We start from the raw sequence: 23,626 nt of genomic DNA, 5'->3' as shown, positions 1-23,626 counted from the left end.
ATATTATCTCCTTGAACCCCAGTCGGCCTCGGCAGATGGCCGCTCACACTGAGCCTGGTTCTGCTGGAGGTTTCTTCCTGTTAAAAGGGAGTTTTCCCTTTCCACTGTCGCTACAAGCATGCTTAGTGTGAGGGATACCGAGTCATTGAGTCGATGCAATCAACCGGTTTTCCTTAGATAGAAAACTTTGAATCAATTTGACTGTATGATCTGGTTAACTGTAAAGCGCCTTGAGATGACTTGGCACTATATAAATAAACTGAATTGAATATTTTTGCCCTGATATTAAGTTAGATATAATGGTCTTGAAAAAGGATAACAGAGTTGTTAGTTGAGTTATTGAGTTTCTCTACTCATTCAAGTACATTACTTAAGTACAGTTTTTGGTAGGATACTCCGTCTTTTCCACACAAAAAAAAAAAAAAAACAAGAAAAAACTTGACTGCCCTGTAGGACTGTTTTGGTGGGTGGGTGGTATTTAAACTCGGGAGCGCGCGCTGTCAGTGGACGCGCCCCCGTGCCCTCCCAGCGCTGCCTTTTAAAGCAAACTCTCACAGCATGCTATTTCCCACTTGGCCAGAGGAAGGGACACGGTGCGGAGCTCCTGTGTCTTTCATTCCACCACCCTTTCCTTCGTCACCTCCATCCTCCTGGTTGTTCAGTTTAACTCTATAATAGTCTAATTTCCTCAGTTAGCTTGTTTCCGTCATGTATCGGTATTTCGGGGAGCTGTTGAGCCGCTCTGCGGGAAGTGCCCTGGCCTCGGGATGCGTCGATTCCGCTCTCCCGGCTTCCTCCTCCCTGATGCGGGTTCGCCGCTATGCCGACGCGGCCGAGCAGCCCGACGACCCCAACTTCTTTAAGATGGTAGAGGGCTTTTTCGACCGCGGTGCTGCTATCGTGGAGGACAAGCTGGTGGAGGACCTGAAGACCAGGGAGAGCTCCGAGCAGAAAAGACACCGGGTCCGCGGCATCCTGCGCATCATCAAGCCGTGCAATCACGTCCTGAGCGTGTCTTTTCCAATCAAGAGGGATAACGGAGAGTGGGAGGTGGTGGAGGGGTACCGCGCCCAGCACAGCCAGCACAGGACACCATGCAAAGGGGGTGAGAAGCGATCCCTCTGCTCTGCTCACAGTTAGCTTTAGCATGTAGCTTCAGTTAGCAGGGTTAGCTTCCTAAACAAACTTCCAGGCACTGCAGCAGGTGTCCAAACAGAGCTTAACAGTTTCCTCCAACTTAATAAATTTTATTCCTCTTAAGTTTAAATAAAAAAACACATTACTTCTTTATAATAATCAGCATTTTTTGCTGTTTAGTGTAACAGTTTGCAGTGACCTTCCTGTTTACCTGTAGCTGCAATAGGCTATGTCACCCAGGCTGAACTTTACTCTCATTATAAACATGTTAGGAAAAGTTTCCAAAAGAGTTTAATGTTTCATTTGAGAGAAAATGGAAATATTCTAAAAATAATACCAAGATCATATAAGTAGGCTTTGACATATAGATGATTAGAGCTTTTTTTTAATGTGACACATAAAGGATGTACCCCAAACTGACTTTAGATCAATGAAATTGACATAATGTCTACTATTATTTCCCTAATTTATGATGCATTAAATGTTTGGAGTTTTAACAGTGGTGGGAATAATTGACTTCTGGTGGTCCTTTGTGCATATTTTCTGGCTAAATTTGTTAATCTATAATGGGTCTGAGAAGTTTCTGAATAGACCGGCTGAATCTGGTTGTTTTGGTTTGTATCAATGATGATCTGAAGATTTCCACATATTAAGCTGTTTCTAAGGAAGCTGCACAATTAACACTGCTGTGATAAATCCAGCAGTGAAAGTAGGAGCTGCAGGAACAATGGTGGAAGCATGCTTTTTTTTAATCATCATTAACAAAATAATCCTTTGAGCGTTTGGTTACAAAGTTCTTTCCATGCCCCATGTATAATATATGCCTCCTTTTTTAAAATGACTTCCACACATTCAAAATAAGATGCAGCATGATCACAGCATCAAACACCTCTTTTGAATACTTTTCTCTGAACAGGAGTTTTCAAGAATGTAGTGAAATGCTAAAATCTTTCCCCACATAAGTCAGTCAGACAGAGCATTTTGAAAGTTTAATGTAAGCTTGTGGACAGTTACTACTACTGATTACTAAAAAAAAGTGTTTCATTGAAATTTCAGTCTGACTTAAGTTCTTTTCCTGCTGTATGGAGCATGAAATAATGCTACACTGCTGGTCAGCTGGCTTAAAGAAGGCATCTAAGCATCTTTCCTTTTAAGATAGGTTGTTTGGAATTTACTTTCTAGTTGCAAAAACGCTGTCATGTGTGGAAACTACAGTGGTACGCTTTCATACAGGCTTGATACAGGAATAAATGGCCAGCCAATAAAATTCTATTGTATTGCTATGCTTTAATAAAAGTAAGAGTTATATTATACACAAAAAGCAATGATAAGCCTTACTAAATATAAGGTGTTAATCTTATGTTTGTTTACTGCATACATACCACTTTATTCAATATATTTGTTTACTATAGTACCTGCTTATGGTTTTATATATGTAAATGCTTCTTTTGTCAAATTTAAAGATGGGATTCTCCACATGACTCATTGTAGTAGCTCTAATAATTAAAGTGGCTGCTTTGTATATATTTTAACTTACAAATGTGTTTGGATTTGAGCTGGAATATTTGAATAAATGAGGGACGTGAATGGAAACAAATCGGGCACATGTGTGTAAAGAAGGGAGGAGGTGTGTTTGAATAGGCACTCCTATTTATTAGCAGTATTAGAGGAAGGGGGGGCCCTCTTTGTAGAAAGGGAGACACCTTTCTGTTTGTCAGCCCTTTAGTGTTCATGGTTCAGTGCTGAGAAGTGGACGAAAAGGTGTGTAAACTCTTCAAACCTCTCCTGTCTGTAGACATATTCGGGGAAAATCAAATGTGCATAATACACAGTGGAGAGTTTGTCTATAGAGAGAGCATTAGCATCTAAACTTTAGATTGCTACTCAATCATTAATGCCACATGGTAAGTAACTATTGCCATTTGCTCCTCTAGATGACTGAGTAGTAATGGGTGGTCTTTATGAATAATTAACTCTCTGTGAGTCTGTGTCCCATTGTAGAAATTTAAAAAAGTTGCATAAAAGAAGTCTGTTTGTATAATGAATACCTGTCATGAGCAGATGGGGTCCTTAGATTGCTAAAGTTGTTTTTTGCATAATATAACCCCTTATGTGCATACATACATGGTAAGCTAACAGCTGCAGAGGTAGGTCAAACTATTTTCCCAAAGTTTAAGTTGTTCTTTAATCTGTTCTCACAGAGTAATAAAGATATAGAATAAAATATTGAAAGCACTATAGACAGTTGGACACTTTAGTATCAATGAGGTCTTTAAAAATGAAGCTTGAAGAGTCTAAAGATATGTGATTATCTCTGTTAAATGAAACGTTTTTAAGCTTTTTCGTGGTCCATACAGTGCTCCCCTGAAAGAGTGAGAAGAGCTTGAGTAGATGATGGGAAAGCTGCATGTATTACAGGAGAGTTAACGGGAACGATGGTCGGTGAGGAAGTTATTACTAAAGGCTGAGATACACACAGGCTGATTTGGCGTCTGATTGGATTGAAAAATGGATCGTATCATGAAAATGACATCTGGCTGAAGAGACACGTGGTGGCAAAGTAAAACACGTCCTCTTTGTGGGGAAAATACAAAGTGAATCATCTGAATTGCAAATTAAATATTAAATTAAACAGAATATTTTTTTATTTTAAAAGATTTTTAGTAGGGAATTTTGATAAAAGTTTTCAATAGATTAATTGATTACTAAACAATCTCTATCTGCCGCCGTAAAATAAGCAAGGCAACAAATGTTTTTTGGAGTTTATTCAAACTATCAGAGATCAAGACTTTCAACCGATTACTGGAATGCTGAAAATGCTCTGATTTCTCTTTGTTCTCATAAAGAACAACATGAACATGAAAAACAACATTTTATAAAAACCTAATTGCTTATTTGAAAAGTCTTTTAAAGGTAAAAGTAAGTCTGTGTTTAATAGTTACTGGTGTCCTACAGGCATCTACCTCATGAATGGTAAAAAAAAAAATTGTTTCAGGGTTGTTCTTATATTTGCTCATATTTTAACTAGTTTAAAACTGATATCAAAGTCGAACACGAACCAGAGATTTGAAATCATTCATAACGCTGTGATAGTTCCTCTATAAGATTTATAAACTGACCTTAAACTGAGGTGTTGGGAGTCACTTTATCACTTGCTGTTCCTGGAATCAAACTTCCAACAGTTTATATAGAAATCCATCAGATCTTACTTTGAGTTAGAGAAAAAAAAATTCTATTGTTTTTTTTTTTTTTCTTTTTTGACATTTCAGATGTGCAATATTTTGTTTCTGGTTTCCCATTATTCAAATTGGGATGGTGTAGCTGTTGTGTTGATTTTAAACCAAATTAGTTGATGATAAGAACATAAGCAACAGCTGTTATCTTTCGTGCCGTTTAATGATTGATCCAATGTGTAGACCCTTGGCTAAGGTCAGATCAAACTACAAAGTGCAGGTGTCACTGTGTGTGCGCACTCATCCTCCCCTTTAAGATCCAAAATGACTAATAGACGTCAAACCGGACATTTACATGCAGGATGGGTGGGTAGGGGTATGAATGATTTTCATTGGCTGCATAAAGATGGAGTAAATGTGTGGGACGATCTGGTGCATCTCTTGTCCTTCAGCTAGCAATGCACCAAAGGTCAGGGTCTGCTGATTTCAGCTCCATCAGCAGGTAAATCCTGAAATATCAGGTTTTGTTTATAAATGTTGCAAAACGGGGGGAAAAAAAAACAACAACTCCTGCTTCATTTATGCAGTTGCTAGATAAAGGATGAGATCCAAAAAATGAGGATGTCCGTTTAATTAAAGACATCATGTGGAAGATTTACCCCCCTTTTTCTTATTATTTATATATCTGAGAGCACTGAGAAGTAAAATCAGAGATGCACCTAAAGCTGTTAGCCGGCATTAAAATATCTTTCTAATGAAAGGCCTACAGCCCTTCAGCAGTGGTTTAATAAATAGAATCGATGCCTCCAAAAAAAAAAATCCTATAAACTGTAATTTAGTTTAATTATGGCACAATGGTTTAACAAGTAAGTTGACTGAACCCAAGATTAGATCAGATCTTCCTTTGTTATTGCTCAGAGGGAGAATAAAATCTTTACAACAGTCAAACTTTATAGCAGATATAAGAATATGGTTTTGGTGCAAGGATGTTTTAATGGTGATAATGAAGTAGCGGTAATTGCAATGATGGAAAAGCTTATTAACTAGCTGGACCGTATAGAAATATGTATAATATCAAAGGTCTGATTGGTAAAGAAGCTTCAATTTTTAAAATGAGATTATTTTTAGAAGAAAATACTACATAGTATATTAAATGAAATGTGCAGCTGGGTAGGATAAGCTGAAAAATGGCATGTAATAATTGTGCAGCAAGAGATTACTTCAAAGAAAAATGCTAAAAACTATAATTTCCTATTTGTTCCGAGCAGGGATGTTTACCAGCTGCTGGAAGGGATGATAACAGCCCAATTATAGCCAGATTTTACAGCCAGATTCTGTCCTTTGTTAGAGCAAAGTGTTGTAGATTTGCTTGGCTGGATGTGTGGGTGGGGGATGGATAGATGGCCATGTTTCCCCCCCCATTTAATTTGATCAGTATGCTCTGGCCTGAGTCAACTCGGCTGATCTTTGGATGAATGGAAAGGAAGAAAAAGGGAAAGGCTCAGCTGCTGCGTTCTCAGAGATGGAGCTTTGTTTTATGTTTCTTTCCTGTGACCTTTTTATTTAAATCTATTCTAATAATGTTAGTCCAGGATTTAAAGGTTATTCTGCAGAAACCAACAAAGAAGGCATTACTATAAGCTTAGATTTGCTTGCTGCTGAATTTGCAGATGGAAAAATGCGACGTCACCCTCAGGTTTCTCTCAGAGCTCTTGCTCTGGATGTCCTATTTTTATAATTGCTCTTAAATTACACTCACACAGGCTATGTGCCAGTAAGACGGAGCGGTTTAAAACGCATAGCCTGGTTTATGATCTCACTGCAGGGCATATGTTACTGTAGCGACTGTAGTAAACGCCAGACAACAGGAAGCGATGAGTGCAAGTTGAGGGATGGGTTCAGAACGGAGGCCTGTGATTGGTTCACTCAGTTTCCACCCGTGCAGCAAAGCACACATGAATTCAGCGATGGGCACCTGAGTGTGGAGTGATTTTCGACCCCTTAATGTGGTGTTGAGTAATCATGAGTACAGTGTCCTTTGTTTTACCCTCCTATCTAATCTGTTTGCTCTTTTTTTCTGGCGCTGTGCTGCATTTACAGCAGACAGTATGTGGAAAACAAACGTTTTAGAGCTTTAACATATCAGGTTATCTCACAATCCACTGACACAGCTCTGTGGCTGTGACTTTGATTCATTTAAATCTTAGAAAAAGCTGCTTAATAGTATTTATTCTTAATAATTGGTCCTAATCAAATGTTGGACATTGAGACAGAAGTGAAAAACACTGTACAGTCCCACACAGACTGGGATGCCTGTTTATTCGCCATATGTTTGCGGTGTCTGTTTGTCTCTTTGGAGTATTTTTGTTAATTGCTTCCCTGTTGGTGCTTCTTCCTCAGGTATCCGTTACAGCACCGATGTGTCTGTGGATGAGGTGAAAGCCTTGGCCTCTTTGATGACCTACAAATGTGCTGTTGTTGGTTAGTTTTTTTTTTTTTTTTGTATTTTGAAATCTACATCAAAGAGCTACATTTGCACTTTTTCATTACTGCTTATATACATGTTTACATCCTAATTATGCTACCCAATAATAAAACTTGCTTGCTCTGTTTTTTAACTGTAAATAATGTAATTCTGCACCATACTTTCCACAGATGTGCCATTTGGGGGTGCTAAAGCTGGAGTAAAGATCAACACCAGGAACTACTCTGTAAGACTTCTTATACTTTTCCCTTCCCTTTCCTCAGATGTGGAAAATAAATGCATGTTTAAGAATCATACATTTAAAGTTTTACTACTTTTTATGTGCCGCTGCACTCCAGGATTTAGTTCATAAGGAAAATTTAATATTTTTTGCAGGATAATGAGCTGGAGAAGATAACCAGGAGGTTCACCATTGAACTCGCCAAGAAGGGTTTCATTGGTAAGTCTGTCTGGTTAGGATAGTTTGTTTGGGCTCAGTTTCTTTGAAGTTTAATCGAAAAGCTTATTCAGTTACTGAGATAATTTGTATATCCCTTATGTTTTCTAAGAGATTTTATGGACTATATTTTCTCACTTGGTTGGACCTCCTCTTTTTTAGACTTAACTTTTCCTTTAAAATTCCTGTATGCAGTACTGTGAACAACCAGTAGAATTAGCTTTTTGTGGCGTACACAGATTTTTTTTTTAGGCAATCGATGGTTTTCTGATGGATGGCTTTCTAGTTAACAGTGTTCTCTGAAAATATGTTGGCCTTCCCTGAGTCAAAACCTAAAAAATTTTTTTTTTATTAACTTTGATCTATAATCATTGAATCGAGAAGTAATAAATGCTTGAAATGCATAGTTCTGCATGTAATAAAATAGTATGATGTACAAGGTAAACTTTTGAATACCAGTTTGCATTGTAAATTAAATGGGTCAACAATGAAAATATATAAAAAAAACATTGAACCAGAAAATGAAACGACTAATAGAAAAGCAAACGAAAACTTCTGCTTGCTCACCAAAGGAGGAGAAAGTTGATGGAAGCTAGCTGTAATTGCTAAGCTGCTAAATGTACAGCACAAACATAAATTAGCTGGTTTAGCTTTGTGTTTGGGTCGCCCTTAACTGGTCACAGGCAGGTTTTATGTGTGTTCAGTGTTGTTGGTTAATTGCCTAGATCCAGTTTTAACTCTCATTTGGAGATAATTTTCACTCAATTTACTGTACAGTAAAGAGGCCATCTTTCCTCCTCCTCTACTAGTCATGTTTGCCTCTGAGTCGGAGCCTTCCTGCACCATAACTCTAACTGTTTAATGGAACTGCCTCTCCCTTTCTTCCTTCCTCTTTGTTTTCCAGGGCCTGGCATCGATGTCCCAGCTCCAGACATGAGCACCGGAGAGAGGGAAATGTCCTGGATAGCTGACACTTACGCCAACACCATTGCACACACTGTGAGTTCTCAAACAGGCATAACCGATCTTGTCTCTTAGATGGAAATGTGGTGCACGCTTTTTTAAAAAAATAGGCCGAACCAAAAACAAGGAATGAGTCACATTTAAACCACGAGCACTGATTTCCTGCCTCTCCCTTCCCAGCTGACCTAAAAGACTCCCCTCCCTTTCTCTCTTAAAGCAGCTTTTGAAATTAAAGCGAGTCTCTTTTTGTTGTTTGTTCATCAGTTTCAGCCAAAGTCATGAGGGGAAAAACAAATTTCCCTTCAATGCTTCCTTTCTCTCATATATATATTTGAAAGCATTTGCAAAGCAGAGAGTTCTTTGACCCTCCCAGGAGTTTTTTTGTGGTTATCTTGTTTTGGGAAGTGTATAATGGGAGTCTCTGCATAGAACAGAAGCTTAAAGGCTGCATGGTTTCAGATCCATGAAGATCAGACCAGATTCTTTTAGCTAACCAAACTTTTGACCGTATCTCTTCAGTAATAACTTCTCCTTTTATTTACCTAAAAATGCATGCTTAAATATTTAAAAGAACCCTAGCATGATTGAAGATGTTGTCTCTACAACAAAAATGCTTAAACTTTAGTCATCCCAGCGTTGGTGCAGTACAAACCCCTTGTTAATGAGCTGCAAAAGAAAGCATTGGATTACTGGGAGTCTATTCTAACTTTGTAGAGCATTGGGTCAGTGTGCTGCCCCCTCCCTACCTGTTTCTGTTCACTGACAATCGGGTGACTCACAGCAGTTTACTTCACTTTTTTTTTTTTCTTTCTCTCCTACCACATGAAAGTCTTGAACTATTTACATTTGCAAAAATCACAGTCATTAATATGGTGGAAACTAATGGAGAGCCACTAATCATACTTTATTGGTGCTGTTTTAAAAGCTATAGGGGATAAAATAGCAGTATGTCTGCTTAGCTGGCATCTGAATGTTTTGACCATATATACTGTTTGTTTTTTTAGATACGTGCTTAAGTTTAAATAGATTTCACAAGAAATAAATGAATGCAATGAACTGTGGTCATGAAACTGCAACATAAAGTTGTGCATCATCAGCATATATCAGAGATGGGGGATCTGGAGTCATCAAGTCATCTCTATGTCATGTATTTGTTCTGACCAGGTGAGTCCAATCTGCACAGATTAAACCAGATTGGACTCACCTGGTTCAGTGGCTGGGTAGAACAAATACATGACAAAGAGATGACTTGTTGACTCCAGATCCCCCATCTCTGGCATATATATAGTAAGTTTTCTAAAGCTCTATAATCCAAACAATTGGACAGAATGTCATTGAAAAAACATTGTTTGTGATCCATTCCTTGGAAACGCAGACAGAATTTTTATTTTATTTCTTTAAGGTTTATAAATTCCCATTTAAAGTTGTTCATATCTGCCAAGGAAGATCCAGGCTTATCTAGAATATAAAACGATCCTTCCTACTTTTCCAGTCTTAACCAGCATATTATGATTGTCTGCTTTAAAAGCATTAGAAATGCAGATTTTTTTTTATACAAAATTATAACATATAAAATTATATGAAGAAGAGTCTGAGAATTAGAGGGATGTTCACCTAAAATCCTAACATCTTATAAGTTGATGTTATTGTGATGATTAGTGTTGCACCGATGCCATTTTTTGTTTTTGGCTCCGAGATATGAGATCTGCATACTTCTTAGATGTAAAATAATTGACTAATACAAAGTGAATCCAGTAGAACTTTTTATTGCCTATCTGGGTGACAATAGTTGAATAAACTATTGGCTCTCAAAATGGTATTGGTGCCCTAATTGTTGGTACTGGCAAGATACCGATGCCACCATTTTAGTGCAGGATCGTGGCCCTGTCCAATATTGGTATCGGTATCAGTGCAACACTAGTGATGATAATGATAAAAGTGATGTTTAAAAAGACCCATTACTCCTTCAGTCTTTCTTAGGTAACTGTGTATTTTTTGTTCGGTCGTAGCCTCAAAATCACAAATACTCATGAAGAAAAAAAACACATACTTAAAATCATGCAAGTTATATTGAGCATCTCTTAGCAGCCGCATTTAATCATATTCTTCAACATTTTCAATAACCCAATGGGAAAATGATGAAACAAAGGAAAAAAATAGAGTTTGATGAATTCACGCAGTTTTATTCAGTTTTATCATGTAGTTGATAAATCAATATGCTTATGACTGGAAATTTATCACAATAAAAATAAACGATATGATAAATGCCCACTACTAAAGGTGGTTGACATAAAGATGCACATAATCCTAAAAAACATGGACTTTTAAAACCAAAAACAGGTTATTCTGTTGTTATGGCTTATTAATTCTGTAGGAGGGGTTGTAAATCCTGCTAACTAATTTATTACATTTCTTTTATTAGGATACTCGTAATCAAGGCCCTTCAGAAGACGTCAAGATAAATAAAAGTTTTCGCTATTAACTATTAATTAACAGCAGTTAACAAATGCATCATTTGTAAAGGATTGTTGAACTGTGTCTGTCCTTTAAATGACGCCCTTTGATCCAGATGACTGAGCTTTCTGAGAGGTGACAGATTCCTGTGTGGGATAGCTAACAGTACAGGGCTGTGGGTAGTTTTGTATTGATGTTTGGTGAGATTTATTCTTTCTAAACATAAGGTAGTGCATCCATTTTTACTGCAGTCATAGCCAGACCCTCCCATTGATGTCATCCTCAGGCTGTTCAGTCCATTCATTTTCAAAATTCCCACATTCTCCATCTTAACACAAGAAAAGTCGAACTGAACTTTCTACCAAATATAACTTGGGCTTCAGTGATATGTGACCCCTGTGTGTGCACTGTGCATGTATGTGAACATGTAATGGACTCCTCCTTGCATGTGTTCACAGGACATCAATGCTCATGCATGCGTGACAGGAAAACCCATCAGCCAGGGAGGAATCCACGGCCGCATCTCGGCCACCGGACGTGGAGTTTTCCACGGCATTGAGAACTTCATCAACGAGGCGTCCTACATGAGCATGCTGGGCCTTACACCTGGCTTCCAGGACAAGACCTTCATCATCCAGGTGCATAGTACTCTGATTTATTATTTTATTTTAGAGTTTCTGTATGCAACATCAACTACTGTTAAAACACAGAAACTTTAATTTGAACTGTTTTGAAAAAAAAAAACGTATTTATTACAAATCGTAATACATTGAAATGGGACACTATGTGATGAACTAATAACGATGTAGTGCATCATTTTGTAGTGAGTTGACAAACATCCACAATTATAAAAATCATTTAAAAAAATCTATTTTTTTTTTTTTTTTTTAACAGTGTCCTGTCTGGCAATAAGAATGATTGTCTTGATGCCAAAAAGAGCCCAACAGATTTTACTTTCACAAGTGTAGCAGTATGGCAATTGCCATATTGCTCCACTTGTTTCATGCCTATAAATTGCTTTATTATAATTATGCAGGGAGTTTTACAGTTTATTATATCTTTTTCTTTTTTCGACACCCTACATAAAATGCATTTCAGGCATCAACTCCCTTCAGACATCAGATGGTTGCAGAACCTAATTGAGTCAAAATATTACAAAAACCAAAGAAACCTCACTTTCTGTTTGGTTTTGTGTCAAATAAGTCATAAACTTTGCTACAATCCATGCAGCTAACACTTCCAGTGAGGTAAATAAGACCAATATTCAAGTTTCTAGGTTAGACACAAAAACTCTATCTAGAGGTGAAAACTAACAGGACCCAAGCCGACTGTTGGTCGCAGCAGTGATGGCCTAATTCTTAGGGAATCTTTTTCCTTTGTAGGAACTGGTTTAAGTTGATAGATAAATCTTCATTGCAGGAAAATCATGGAGGAAAACCTTATCATGACCTGAAGAATGTTTTGATGGAAAGTGCAGTATAAATTAAATGTATTATTATTAGGAAGGAGCTCCACTTTGCAGCAGGACAATTAACCTTTTTTTTTTTTTTTTTTGCTGCCGGCTACTATAGAAAGATCTAGATCAGAGTTCAGGTCAAGGCTTTAATAAAAATCAAAAGAAGATTTGAACCTGTATGTCCAGATGCTTTCCAGCAAGTCTAACTCAGCTTTAGGTATGTTAAGGACTGAATGGGCAAACATCTCCAGATGTGCACAGCTGGTAGAGACTTGCAGCTTTTCTTTTCTTTTTTTTTTTCCCTTCTTTTTTTGCTGCAAAATTTGGTTCTGCAAAGTTTTCATGAACCACACCCATCAGATTTGTACTTGTAGCAATTTTTTAAAAACCAATTTCTTTCCCTTCCACTCCTAAACCATAATCTTCTTTGTTTCATGAAATACCCCTGAAAAGTGTCTTAAAGTTTTTGGTTGTAATGGGACCCAATGTGGAAAGGTTTAGGGGTAATGAATGCTTTTGAAGAGCTCTGCACTCAGCCTGTGAACTATTTAAACCACAGAGAGAAGAGAGCTGAAATTTTCCCTCCTCTGCTCATGGAAAAGTATGACTCAGTAAGAGAGGAATGAGTAAACAGCAGGAAAAGCCACACTCTTCAACTTCTAACAACTAGATTTGAGTAAGAAGTAAGGTATTTGGTAGAGAAGTTGTCAGGTCTAACATGCATTCAGTAAAACGCAATAAACTGCATTAAATGTGTTTCTGCAGCTTTAGCCGCAGAGCTGGATTCTCTACAAGTTCTGCTTTCATGTAACTAATGAGGGTTTCCTCACATGCAAGTCGGACATTAACGCATGGGTAGAAAACCCTCAGCAGTGGCCGCACTGTTTTCCCAGAATGCTTTCTATAATTATCGCTTCACTAGACAACAATGCAACACGATACGCTTTCACCAATGCATTTCACTTGGTTTAATGTCTGTTAGGCAGCTGCAGCTTCTTTTTATCTCCACAGGCTTCTTTCTAATATCAGTTATTTGCCAAGTAGATTTTTACTAATGCTTGTTTTAAGGAAGGGTGGTGCTTGCAGAGGTGGTGTTTCTTTGGGACAATGGAGTAGGGAGGTTTGGGAAGAAGTGGAGTCAGGGAGACAGCAGCTCAATCCTGATGTGGATTTTCTCAAACCTAATCCTGGTGTTTGTATCTGGGGATTACTTTGCTCTTAGATTAGTTTTCCTAGAGATTTGTCAGAATAGACAGAACAGGCCTCTTCTACCATATCAGGGCATGTTTTTCTTTTTCAAGCACTCTTAATTTTATGTTTTTCTTTTGTGAATTGTGTGCCTCTTTTTCATTTTTATTGCTGAAATTTATTTTTTTAATTAAAGCATGAGTATTGTTATCAAAGAAATATGACCCCATCTAAAAAGGCAGATTTGTTGTGGGAGTGCAGAGGTTTTTCTGGAAGCCTAGCTTGTTTTAAAAGCTTTCACCTTTACTTGTTTATTGCTTTATTGCTATAGTCTTTATCTCTGAGTATAACCTTTTAAGATAAGTTGCAATAAGATGCATACGTGGATAAAATTGCAAAGAAACCTACAACGGTCACAGAAATAACTTGAATTTAACAAAAAGTAATAGTAAATATTCTATGAAAACAATGAAAATCAGACATTGCATTTTATCCATGCTTCTACAGAATAATAGAAAAGAAATAAAATTATAAAACCGGCCTGGACTGCGAACATAAGTTATTTCAGCTTTATAATTCTTTGTCATTTTTTTTAGCCTCAGCTTTGTATTCATATGTTGAAATAGTCTCTTGAGAAAAGCCTGCTTTGTGTTTCACTCTTTTTGAAAAGAGTGTGTGACTCTAGGATATCCGACTTTTGGTGAAACATGACCATAACAAAACATTTCTTGTGTGGAGATATTTTTTTTTTTTTTCAGGTTAGATGTGCAGATTCTAAGAATATTAAATGTGTTTTAATTTGCTCAATGTCTTGATCTTTTAAATTGACAAACACAGGCTGTATATCACTATATAGGGCGTAGATGATCACTACTTTTCGCTTCCCGTTGGTCACGTAATTCCTCCTCCACTGCAAGGTGCCTGCGCCATCTTTATTAGTCGCCCCCGTCAGGTAGCGACAACCATCCGCTGTGGCAACAAATCCTATGATGCTATGTGAGGAGAGCTCCCCTCGCAAAGCATTCTGGGATATATCTGCTCATCTTTTGACCATGGATGATCATAACTTTACAAAGTTGTTTATAGAAATTTCTAGTCCAATACTTTTTCATCAAATAGGCGTTCGGACACTCGTCTAAATTGCCGTAACCTCTATATAGTGCCCTATAATGTGTTTAGAGTGGACATTCGGACACAGCCTCAGTGATTTTATGTCAGGTATTATTGTTGGACTTTTAATTATTTACTAAAAACAAAACATATCTTATATTTTATTTTATCAAAGTGATCCATTGAATTTCAATAAATACAAAATTGGATATATTTTTTTGTACAATAAGGTTTGCATTTATAGTGTCCAGGTTTATTGAATAGCTTCTATTCAGTATAACCACTCAGAAGAGTTGTGTAATAACTTACTCTGGCCACATGATGGCACCAAAGTGTGAATCATTCCACATTTACCCAGGATGTTTAATGTCTGATGGATGACTGTTTAACTTCATTTAAAATGTAAACCTTTTTTATTTTCTTTTTCTGAGGCCATCAGTTGATCATCCTTCTGTGATTTCTTTCCACAGGGCTTTGGTAATGTGGGTCTCCACTCCATGAGGTACCTGCACCGGTTCGGTGCCAAGTGTGTGGGTGTCGGTGAAATTGATGGAGCCATCTACAACCCAGACGGCATCGACCCAAAACAACTGGAAGACTACAAACTGGTACCAGCTCAGCTGCCTTAGCGACCTTTTTGTAGAATGATTTTATCGCTTCATTTATAAGGAATAAATAATGTCTGCAGCAACACGGCACCATCGTGGGCTTCCCAGGAGCCAAGCCCTATGAAGGGAGCATTTTGGAGGCTGACTGCCACATCCTGATTCCTGCTGCTGGAGAAAAGCAGCTCACACGTAACAACGCCCGCAGGATTAAGGCCAAGGTAAAGACTTGCATCCTCTAACTCTAACTGCATTTTGAATTTCAATTAAAGTTGGACTCTTGTTTCTGTCAGATCATTGCTGAGGGTGCCAACGGACCCACCACCCCAGATGCAGACAAGATCTTCCTGGAGAACAACGTCATGGTTATTCCTGTAAGCAAACCAAACTTAGTTTCTTTAAACAGAAATGAAAGCAGTCAAACTCAACGGGAACTTGTTTAAATGGCAAATTTAAATCAGAATGACTTATTCTGCTTTCCATATCTTGTTAGTTTGAGCTAACAAGATGAATGGCTGTTTGATGAAAAAAAAAAACAACTTCTTGAAATATTTTTATTTGGATCCTGCTTGATATAAAAATCTACAGTCAGGCCTTCATCTTCATGATGAAATGGTAAAATGGTGCTTGTAATTTAATGCTGTACTCTGCTAAAGAAGCAGCATATGGATACAGTTCATAGGTGCTATTCTATTCAATTGAGTTTATTTATATAGCGCCAATTCACAACACATGTCATCTCAAGGCCTTTAACAGTTCACCAGATCATACAGTCAAATTAATCAAAAGTTTATCTACGGAAAACCAGTTGATTGCATGGACTCATTAATTTGAAGGCAATCCCTCACACTAAGCATGCCTGTAGCAACAGTGGAGAGGAAGAACTCCCTTTTAACAGGAAGAAACCTCCAACAGAACCAGGCTTGATGTGAGAAATACGTTATTTCCTTACATTCTAAGCCATATATCAGCACAGGGTCCAAAGTATGAAGATGAGAATCTGTGGGACTGTTCACATTTTGAACAAAGCCAATAGCATCTAGGATAGCATTAAAGGCTGCCCTTAAGCTATAACCTTTAATGTCAGTATGGATGTTAAAATCCCCCACTATGATGACCCTGTCAGTACTTAACACCAAATCAGATAGGAACTCTGACAACTTATTTAAAAATTCAGAGTAAAAACCTGGTGGATGACAAAAATTTACAAAAAGAAGATTTTTTTTCTTGCTTTGCAATTTGGATGAGGAAAGCTAAGGGTTAAATGTTCAAAAGAGTTGTAATTAACTGCCTTTGGACTAATCAGTAAGTAAGACTGAAAAATTGTTGCTACTCCTTGCCTGGAATTTCTGGGTATGTGAAAATTAAAATGACTGGAAGGAGCTGCCTCATTTATGCTCACATAATCCTCTTGCTAATGAGTGATAACAGTAGAGAAGCTGCAGACGTGTGTTAAACTACGACTCTGCTCCCTGGTCTGCACCCTGGGTTGTCAGAGTTTTGAAGGACTAATAAATTCGTCCAGATTCCTAGAAAGAAAAGCAGGATGGATGCCACCCTTGAATCAGACCAGGCTTTCCCCAAAATGACTGCCAGTTATTAATGTAGCCCACGTTGTTTTCAGGACACCACCTAGACAACCAGTGGTTGAATGACAACATGTGGCTAAACCTGTAATCACTGGTCAGATCAGGCAGGGGACCAGAGAATATTATTGAGTTTGACATTGTTTTGGCAAACTTGCACACCAAAGCAGTTTTAGTTAGGATTTGATGTCGCCCGTTCTGGTCCCCGGCAAACATTTGACTATGGTCCCTGGTGTCTCTAATGTCACGTTTCTGACTATGGAGCTGCCAATCACCAGACTGGGCTTCTTACTGAGTGCGTCACAGAGGGGGGGAAAATCTGTTAGAAACTTGCACTGGTTGGTGGTGACCAGTGGGCAGAGATCCACGACTATGCTTTCTGCGTAGCGTTGCCCAATCGCCTGGCTGCTCAGGCACTTTTGGAGGACAGCTACGTGGGGGGCCTACTTTAACTCCAGGATGTTCAACAGCCTGAAGCCTGGATTCTAACTCTGACACCCTCGCCTCCAAAGCTAAAAAAATACTACACTTATTACGCATACCATTATCACTAAAGAAGGCAGAGGAATAACTCAACATGTGACCTTTTTAAATATTTATTGATTATTTTTGTAGATTTGAGCTAAATTGAATTCTAATAGTCCCCCCAATTAAAGCGTTGCTGATATATCCATACTGTAATTGAAAACATTTCTTGTGCTTTAACTGAAATACCTTTGTCTTAAAACATTGCAGAGATTACAAAAATACTCCATATTTTTGTAATCTCTGCAATGTTTTGAGATGTGTTAAGCCATTTGGAAATGTTCATATGTCCCTTCAACCATATGAACAAGTCCAGAAAACTGTCTGTGTTTTCAGGGAGAATGTTTTTTCAGACTAAATAGACTCAAAGTTTTCTTTCTAAAGAATATAAAATCTGTTCATATATTTAGTCTGAAATGAATACTGTGAACCCATGTTTTTCAAGGGGTTACATTCTAAAAAGAACCTGTGATAGCTGAAATCTACGTAGTAACCTTTATTTTTTTACAATTATTACAAACTTATTCAGGCTTCCTTCTTGTTCATCAATCCTTCTGCTCCAGCTGTAATTGCAGAGGCGGTTTCTCCGTGCACAGAAACAATTTTAAGTTACGTATTCAGTTATTTTTAAAGTAATGTCTGTTCCTATAGTTTTGCATTTGAGTTTTATTCCAATCATTATTCATCTAATCAGAGAAAAACGGATGAGGACACACAGACCTGAAAATCACTGCAACTCTTCTTTACTGTTAATGTTTGAAGTTTCTGTTAATAATTCACATATGAAATAAAAAAAACAAACAAAACAGCCATTTTAAAGAACAATTTATTGGACAGAAAAAGTACAGTTTAGGTTTGAAGAAGACATTTTGTTCACAAGCAGAAGGGGAGCTCTAGATAACCTGATGTTTTTCCTCTTTTTCAGGACATGTACCTGAACGCTGGTGGTGTGACTGTTTCCTATTTCGAGTGGCTGAAAAATCTAAACCATGTCAGTTATGGAAGGCTGACGTTCAAATATGAGAGGGACTCAAACTACCACCTTCTGAGTGAGTTCAAAATGTTACCTGATTCTCACATTACCTCCAGAACATGATTAGGGGGGGAAAAAGGTTTGTGAGATTTAATTAGTAAAAACTACATCAAAATTCATAGGAAGGAAAAGAAACTCTCTCTTCTGAAGTTTATATCTAAAATAACTTTTTTTCTGTAATGATCATGAGGTTGATCAGTTTTGGTTTCTATCAGATGACTCGCAGCAGCTGATTTCTTATTCTTGAAGCAGTCTTTGTTTTTTAACGTGGATCAATTGGGCCTCCGTAAAAAATCACTCTAAACCTTCTCCAAAATCTTTCCCTTTTTTCTGCTTTGCCCTGTATGAGACATGTCCCAGTTGTTTGTTATAATTTAATGGTACCTTCTTCTGTCTTCCATGTAACACAGACTCTTACATCAGACTTTGGCTAGCCATAAGCTGCTATTAGTCTGTTGCGCCATGCTCCTGTGTCTTCGATAAAAAACATAAATTTGTCTTCTTCATCTCCAATGAGAGTGGCATACAGAGTGTCCGGGTTTTCATGTAATTGTTCATCTCGATTTTTTTTTTTTCCTGTTCGGAACCTTGTTGTTGAAACCGGCTGGGCTTCTACTGATGATATTTTAGATTTTCTTTTTAAAATGGAGTTCGATTCATGTGGACTTAAAGTTTATTTAAAAGCTAACCTAAGAAGCTTCATTTATTCAGGAACTGGATGGGTTTCCGTTCAAATAGATTGCAGTGAAAATTAGCTTCACTCACCTCTCCGTCCATGTTTTCCAGTTTTTGTTTCATAGTATCTTATGCTGGTGAAGATTCTCAATCCAATGGACTTTGTTTACAAGTTTGACGACGTTTTGCTTCTTATCCAGGAAGCTTTTTCAATTCGAAATGTCAGAAATACTGTTGAGCTCGAGGCTTTATAGAGTGGACCAGAAACGAAGCCTTGTTTGGTCCTCCTCTTAGGACTGGGTGGTTCAATTTGCAGGTTTTCAATTAGCATTTTTCTAATGTGTTTTTTGAACCATTCCAACATGACAGACTGGTTCTTTGCACCTTTTGTCCCCCTGTAGTGTCTGTACAGGAGAGTTTAGAGAGAAAGTTTGGGAAGCAGGGAGGACCCATCCCCATCGTTCCCACCGCTGACTTCCAGGCCAGAATTGCTGTGAGTAACATCTGTTCTCTTGAAGTAAAAAAACTAAGAGGTAGAAATAATTAATTTCTCACAAGAGCAGCACCAGAAAATATTGCTTTGCTAACCAATTTGAGTCTGGTAATTTGTATATTAAAAGTGTGAAGAAATGTTATTACCTAAGTATAGTATAAAGTTAAATAAATGGTTTCTAATCCATTTTAGATGTATCAATTTGATTGACTGGTTGTTAAAAACTTCTTGTTTGCAGGGCGCTTCAGAGAAGGACATCGTTCACTCTGGGCTGGCCTACACGATGGAGCGATCCGCTCGGGTACGTTTGGTGCCTCAGCTTGGAAGGCTGAACTTGTTTAAAAGACCAATTAAAAAAAAAAACAAAGTTTTTTTTACAATATTTTCTTCCAGTTTCACAAACTTGAGAGGTTCAAGAGCCACAATCATAGTTTTGGACGATGGCATGAAGGAATATTAGCCAATATAGTGCTGCTTATTTGGGTTTAGAGTTTGCTGATAATTTAGTTTTTGTATTAAATCAAACAGCAGCAGAAAAAAGGTTTTACTTTCTATTTACAATGTGCACTAAATGCAGTGTGGTTTTAAACCATATATATATTTTTTTTTACAGAAGAAATGCATAAGAATCCTATTTAACAACCTTTTTTTCAAAATATTTGTTTGTCTAAAACATAAGTTCAACCAAGTCTTGCAGTCTTTTTGTTTTTCAATAAAGGAAAGAAACATTTTTAGTTTATTTTCTTCTTAATGGTTGATTTATTTCCTGCTGATTCTTGGTTTTGCACCAACTCATTAACTGAAATGAACATTCTGCTCTAGTGGATCATATTTTTCTCATCTTTATGACCAACAAGCCTGTGCCTTTAATGAAAAATTACCAAGCTTCTCTAACATCTGCCTTCATCTGGTTTTTGTAGCAAATCATGCGCACGGCAAGCAAGTACAACCTGGGTCTGGACCTGCGGACGGCCGCCTACGTCAACGCCATCGAGAAGGTCTTCAAGGTCTACAACGAAGCTGGGCTCACCTTCACATAAAAGGCCCCTCCTGAACCCGCACTGTCCTCCTTTCCTGCTATCCTTCCCTCCCTCCAGCTTCCCTCTACCTCCTCCAACAGCCTTCCGAACATATCAGTTTACCGCAGCTCCCCACACATGCAGCCACAGCCTCGATCATTCTGTTTGCTCCCACATGCAGTTAACCTGAGTAGGAGGGGATATCTGCGTGCAGATAGAGGACTCTGTCGCTTCCTCTGCAGTCATATAAACGTTCATGTTGTATGGAATCCATATTCACGGCGCTCCTATTGTAGTTGCTGTATGCATGTGTAACCGTCTTGTTGCAGCCGTCTCTGATGGCGCTGCTGATGCCTTATTTCAGGAAGAGGTCAAAGCCTAAAGGGAGCTGACCGCTTCAGTCTTATGTTGATTAAAGAGATTTAGATTTAACCCCATTTGAATTAGTAAAATTGGTCATTTTAGTATTTCTGGTGAAAAGATTAGCCATTAGGCCTCTAAATTTTAGGATTTATTTTTTTCACAAGTGTTTTTACTGTTCTCCTTNATTGGTCATTTTAGTATTTCTGGTGAAAAGATTAGCCATTAGGCCTCTAAATTTTAGGATTTATTTTTTTCACAAGTGTTTTTACTGTTCTCCTTTTTCCTCATGCTTTTCCCGTTGCTTTAGCTTAAACTCGCTAGCCACTAATGAGGAGCAGAGGGGGGCGACTCTCTGTGATCGCCCCGTTAAGAGTTCTCCTCACTTTAACCGTCCTCATCTCCTGCATCAAAAGAATTTCTGGAGGAAATTACTTTTTATTTGTATTGTATTCAATTTTTTTGGAAACAAATAAAATGTTCATACAAAGCCGAGTGTTATTTCTTTATACATTCCCCTCCTAGGACTCATCAGAAATAGGGTGATGTGGAATAAAATCAGGGATCTTTCTACTTGGAATTCCCATGCATGGATGCTTGGGATTTCACTGGATGCTTCAGCTTCCTCATAAATGCATTAATCTGGTTTTAGCATTTTTTTCAGCCCTATGATATCTAAAAAAACAAAACAAATAAAAAACAAAACAGTTTCTCAGGATCAGTGTTTTATCATTATTATTTAAAGACTGCAAAAATGTGAGTTTCTGTGAAAAAATTGCGAACAAAGTTCATTTTGGATGTTTGGAAATTATGTAATATTACTATCTGATTGGCCTAGACAGCATAAAGGGGAGACATTCAGCGCAGATAAACACCCAGAGCTTTGCTACAATATTCATCCTTTTGATGAATATTTTTACACTGATGCATCGATATGGTTTAAATGTCCTCTCAAAACCACAGCAGCTAGTTTCTCTTAACTCACACATAAGAAAAACTGATTTATTTTGTTTGTCTTCCAGGAGATATGCATTTTTTAAAATCATGTTCAATCTTGCATTAAATCCTCTGCTCTTCCTGTAGGGTATTGTTTTTTTTTAGCTGTTGCTGAAATCAGCTCATGTATTACTAGAAGTGAGGACTTGGTTTCTGCCATTTCAACATGAAACTTAGAAAATCCTGATCCTGATTTAATTCCTTTGGAAGACATGATCCAAGTTTATTCTTCCCCTCAAACAGTCAGGATTGAGGTAATATGAGGGCTTTTTGTTTTAATAAAAAGGTCAAATTTACGTTGGAACAATTTTATTTTGCAGAAATATTGAATGACAGGCCAGCACCAAGCTGATACCGGATCCAGTAACTCCTTTTTAAATTATTTATTTTGATGCATGAAATTTAAATTGTTTTTGAAAAAAAATATTCAAGATACAATTGATTATCATTGGTTTAATTTCTCAAGTGGAAACGGGCTTCTCATGTTTTCTGAAAATGTCTCACTTCTGATCCAACAGACGTATTCGGTTCTGATGCCTTCATCTAAGCTGAGATTTAATCAGTAAAAACTACATCAAAAGTCATAGGAAGGAAAAGAAACTCTCTCTTCTGAAGTTTATATCTAAAATAACTTTTTTTTCTGCAATGATCAGTTTTGGTTTCTATCAGATGACTCGCTGGAGCTGATTTCTGATCCTTGAAGCAGTCGTTGCTTTTTATTGTGGATCAACAGCTTCTCCTTTCAAAATCCCTTTAAACCTTCTCCAAAAATGTTCCCTTGTTTCTGCTCTGCCCTGTATGAGACATGTCCCAGTTGTTGGGTATAAATGAATGGTGCCTTCTTCTGTCTTCCATTGAACAGAGACTCCTGTAGTAGAATTTGGCTCTCCATAAGCTGCTTTTAGTCTTTCGCGCCATGCTCTTATGTCTGTGGTATAAAACATAAAAGAGTCTTTCTCTTTTCCATGGTCAGTAGCATACAGAGTTTCTGGGTTTTCATGTAATTGTTGTTCTCGTTGATATTTTTTTCCCTCATCGCTACCATGTTGTTGAAACCGCCTGGGCCTCTACATTAAAAGGAAAAAAATAAAACAAGAGAGACATATTAGACGCACCCCAGCTACTTTGATATGAGGAAAAGCAGGTCTGATGATATTTTTTATTTTTTTTTTAAACAGAGTTCGATTCATGTGGACTTAAAGTTTATTTTAAAGCTGCCTAAGAAGCTTCAGTTATTCAGGAATTGGATTGGTTTCAGTAAAAATGAGCTTCACTCACCTGTTCTTCCATGTTTTCCAGTTTTCGTTTCAGAGTATCTTATGCTGGTGAAGATTCTCAATCCACTGGACTTTGTTTCCAAGTTTGAAGACGTTTTGCTTCTTATCCTCTCAATTTGAAATGTCAGAAATAGTGTTGAGCTCGAGGCTTTATAGAGTGGACCAGAAACGAAGCCTTGTTTGATCATCATTCTTGTTTGAACAACGAAGTCTCATCCTCTTAGTTTGCATGTTTTCAAATTTCCGGTTTTTATGGTCCAACCTCTTCTAATTTAACACATCCTGTTAAAGCGATGAGTGATGCTCCCTTTTTACCTAATTTAACCCCATTTGAATTAGTAACATTGGTCGTTTTAGTATTTCTGGTGAAAAGATTAGCCATTAGGCTTCTAAATTTTAGGGATTATATTTTTCACAAGTGTTTTTACTATTCTCCTTTTTCCTCATGCTTTTCCTGTTGCTTTAGCTTAAACTCGCTAGCCACTAATGAGGAGCAGAGGGGGGCGAGTCTCTGTGATCGCCCCGTTAAGAGTTCTCCTCACTTTAACCGTCCTCATCTCCTGCATCAAAATAATTTCTGCAGGAAATGACTTTTTATATGTATTGTATTCAATTTTTTTTGGAAACAAATAAAATGTTCATACAAAGGCGAGTG

General features: G+C 37.6%; 1 protein-coding gene across 1 annotated transcript; it reads left to right on the top strand.

Moving 5' to 3' along the window:
* The first annotated feature begins 559 nt into the window (after positions 1–559).
* LOC107092481 (glutamate dehydrogenase, mitochondrial) lies at positions 560–20,878 on the top strand. The gene is made up of 13 exons (XM_015386979.1): positions 560–1,105; positions 6,711–6,791; positions 6,966–7,021; positions 7,171–7,234; positions 8,136–8,230; positions 11,107–11,286; positions 14,873–15,010; positions 15,091–15,228; positions 15,301–15,381; positions 18,044–18,167; positions 19,228–19,319; positions 19,558–19,620; positions 20,240–20,878. Exons 1-13 carry the CDS (start codon positions 709–711, stop codon positions 20,357–20,359), a joined length of 1,629 nt encoding a protein of 542 aa, XP_015242465.1. The 5' UTR covers positions 560–708; the 3' UTR covers positions 20,360–20,878.
* The last annotated feature ends 2,748 nt before the right edge of the window (positions 20,879–23,626 follow it).

Source organism: Cyprinodon variegatus, unplaced genomic scaffold (genome assembly GCF_000732505.1).
Source record: "Cyprinodon variegatus isolate N-32 unplaced genomic scaffold, C_variegatus-1.0 Scaffold382, whole genome shotgun sequence".
NCBI classification, from domain to species: domain Eukaryota; kingdom Metazoa; phylum Chordata; class Actinopteri; order Cyprinodontiformes; family Cyprinodontidae; genus Cyprinodon; species Cyprinodon variegatus.
The sequence above is the reverse complement of the archived record's forward strand: the minus strand, read 5'-3'. Positions and strand labels throughout refer to the sequence as shown.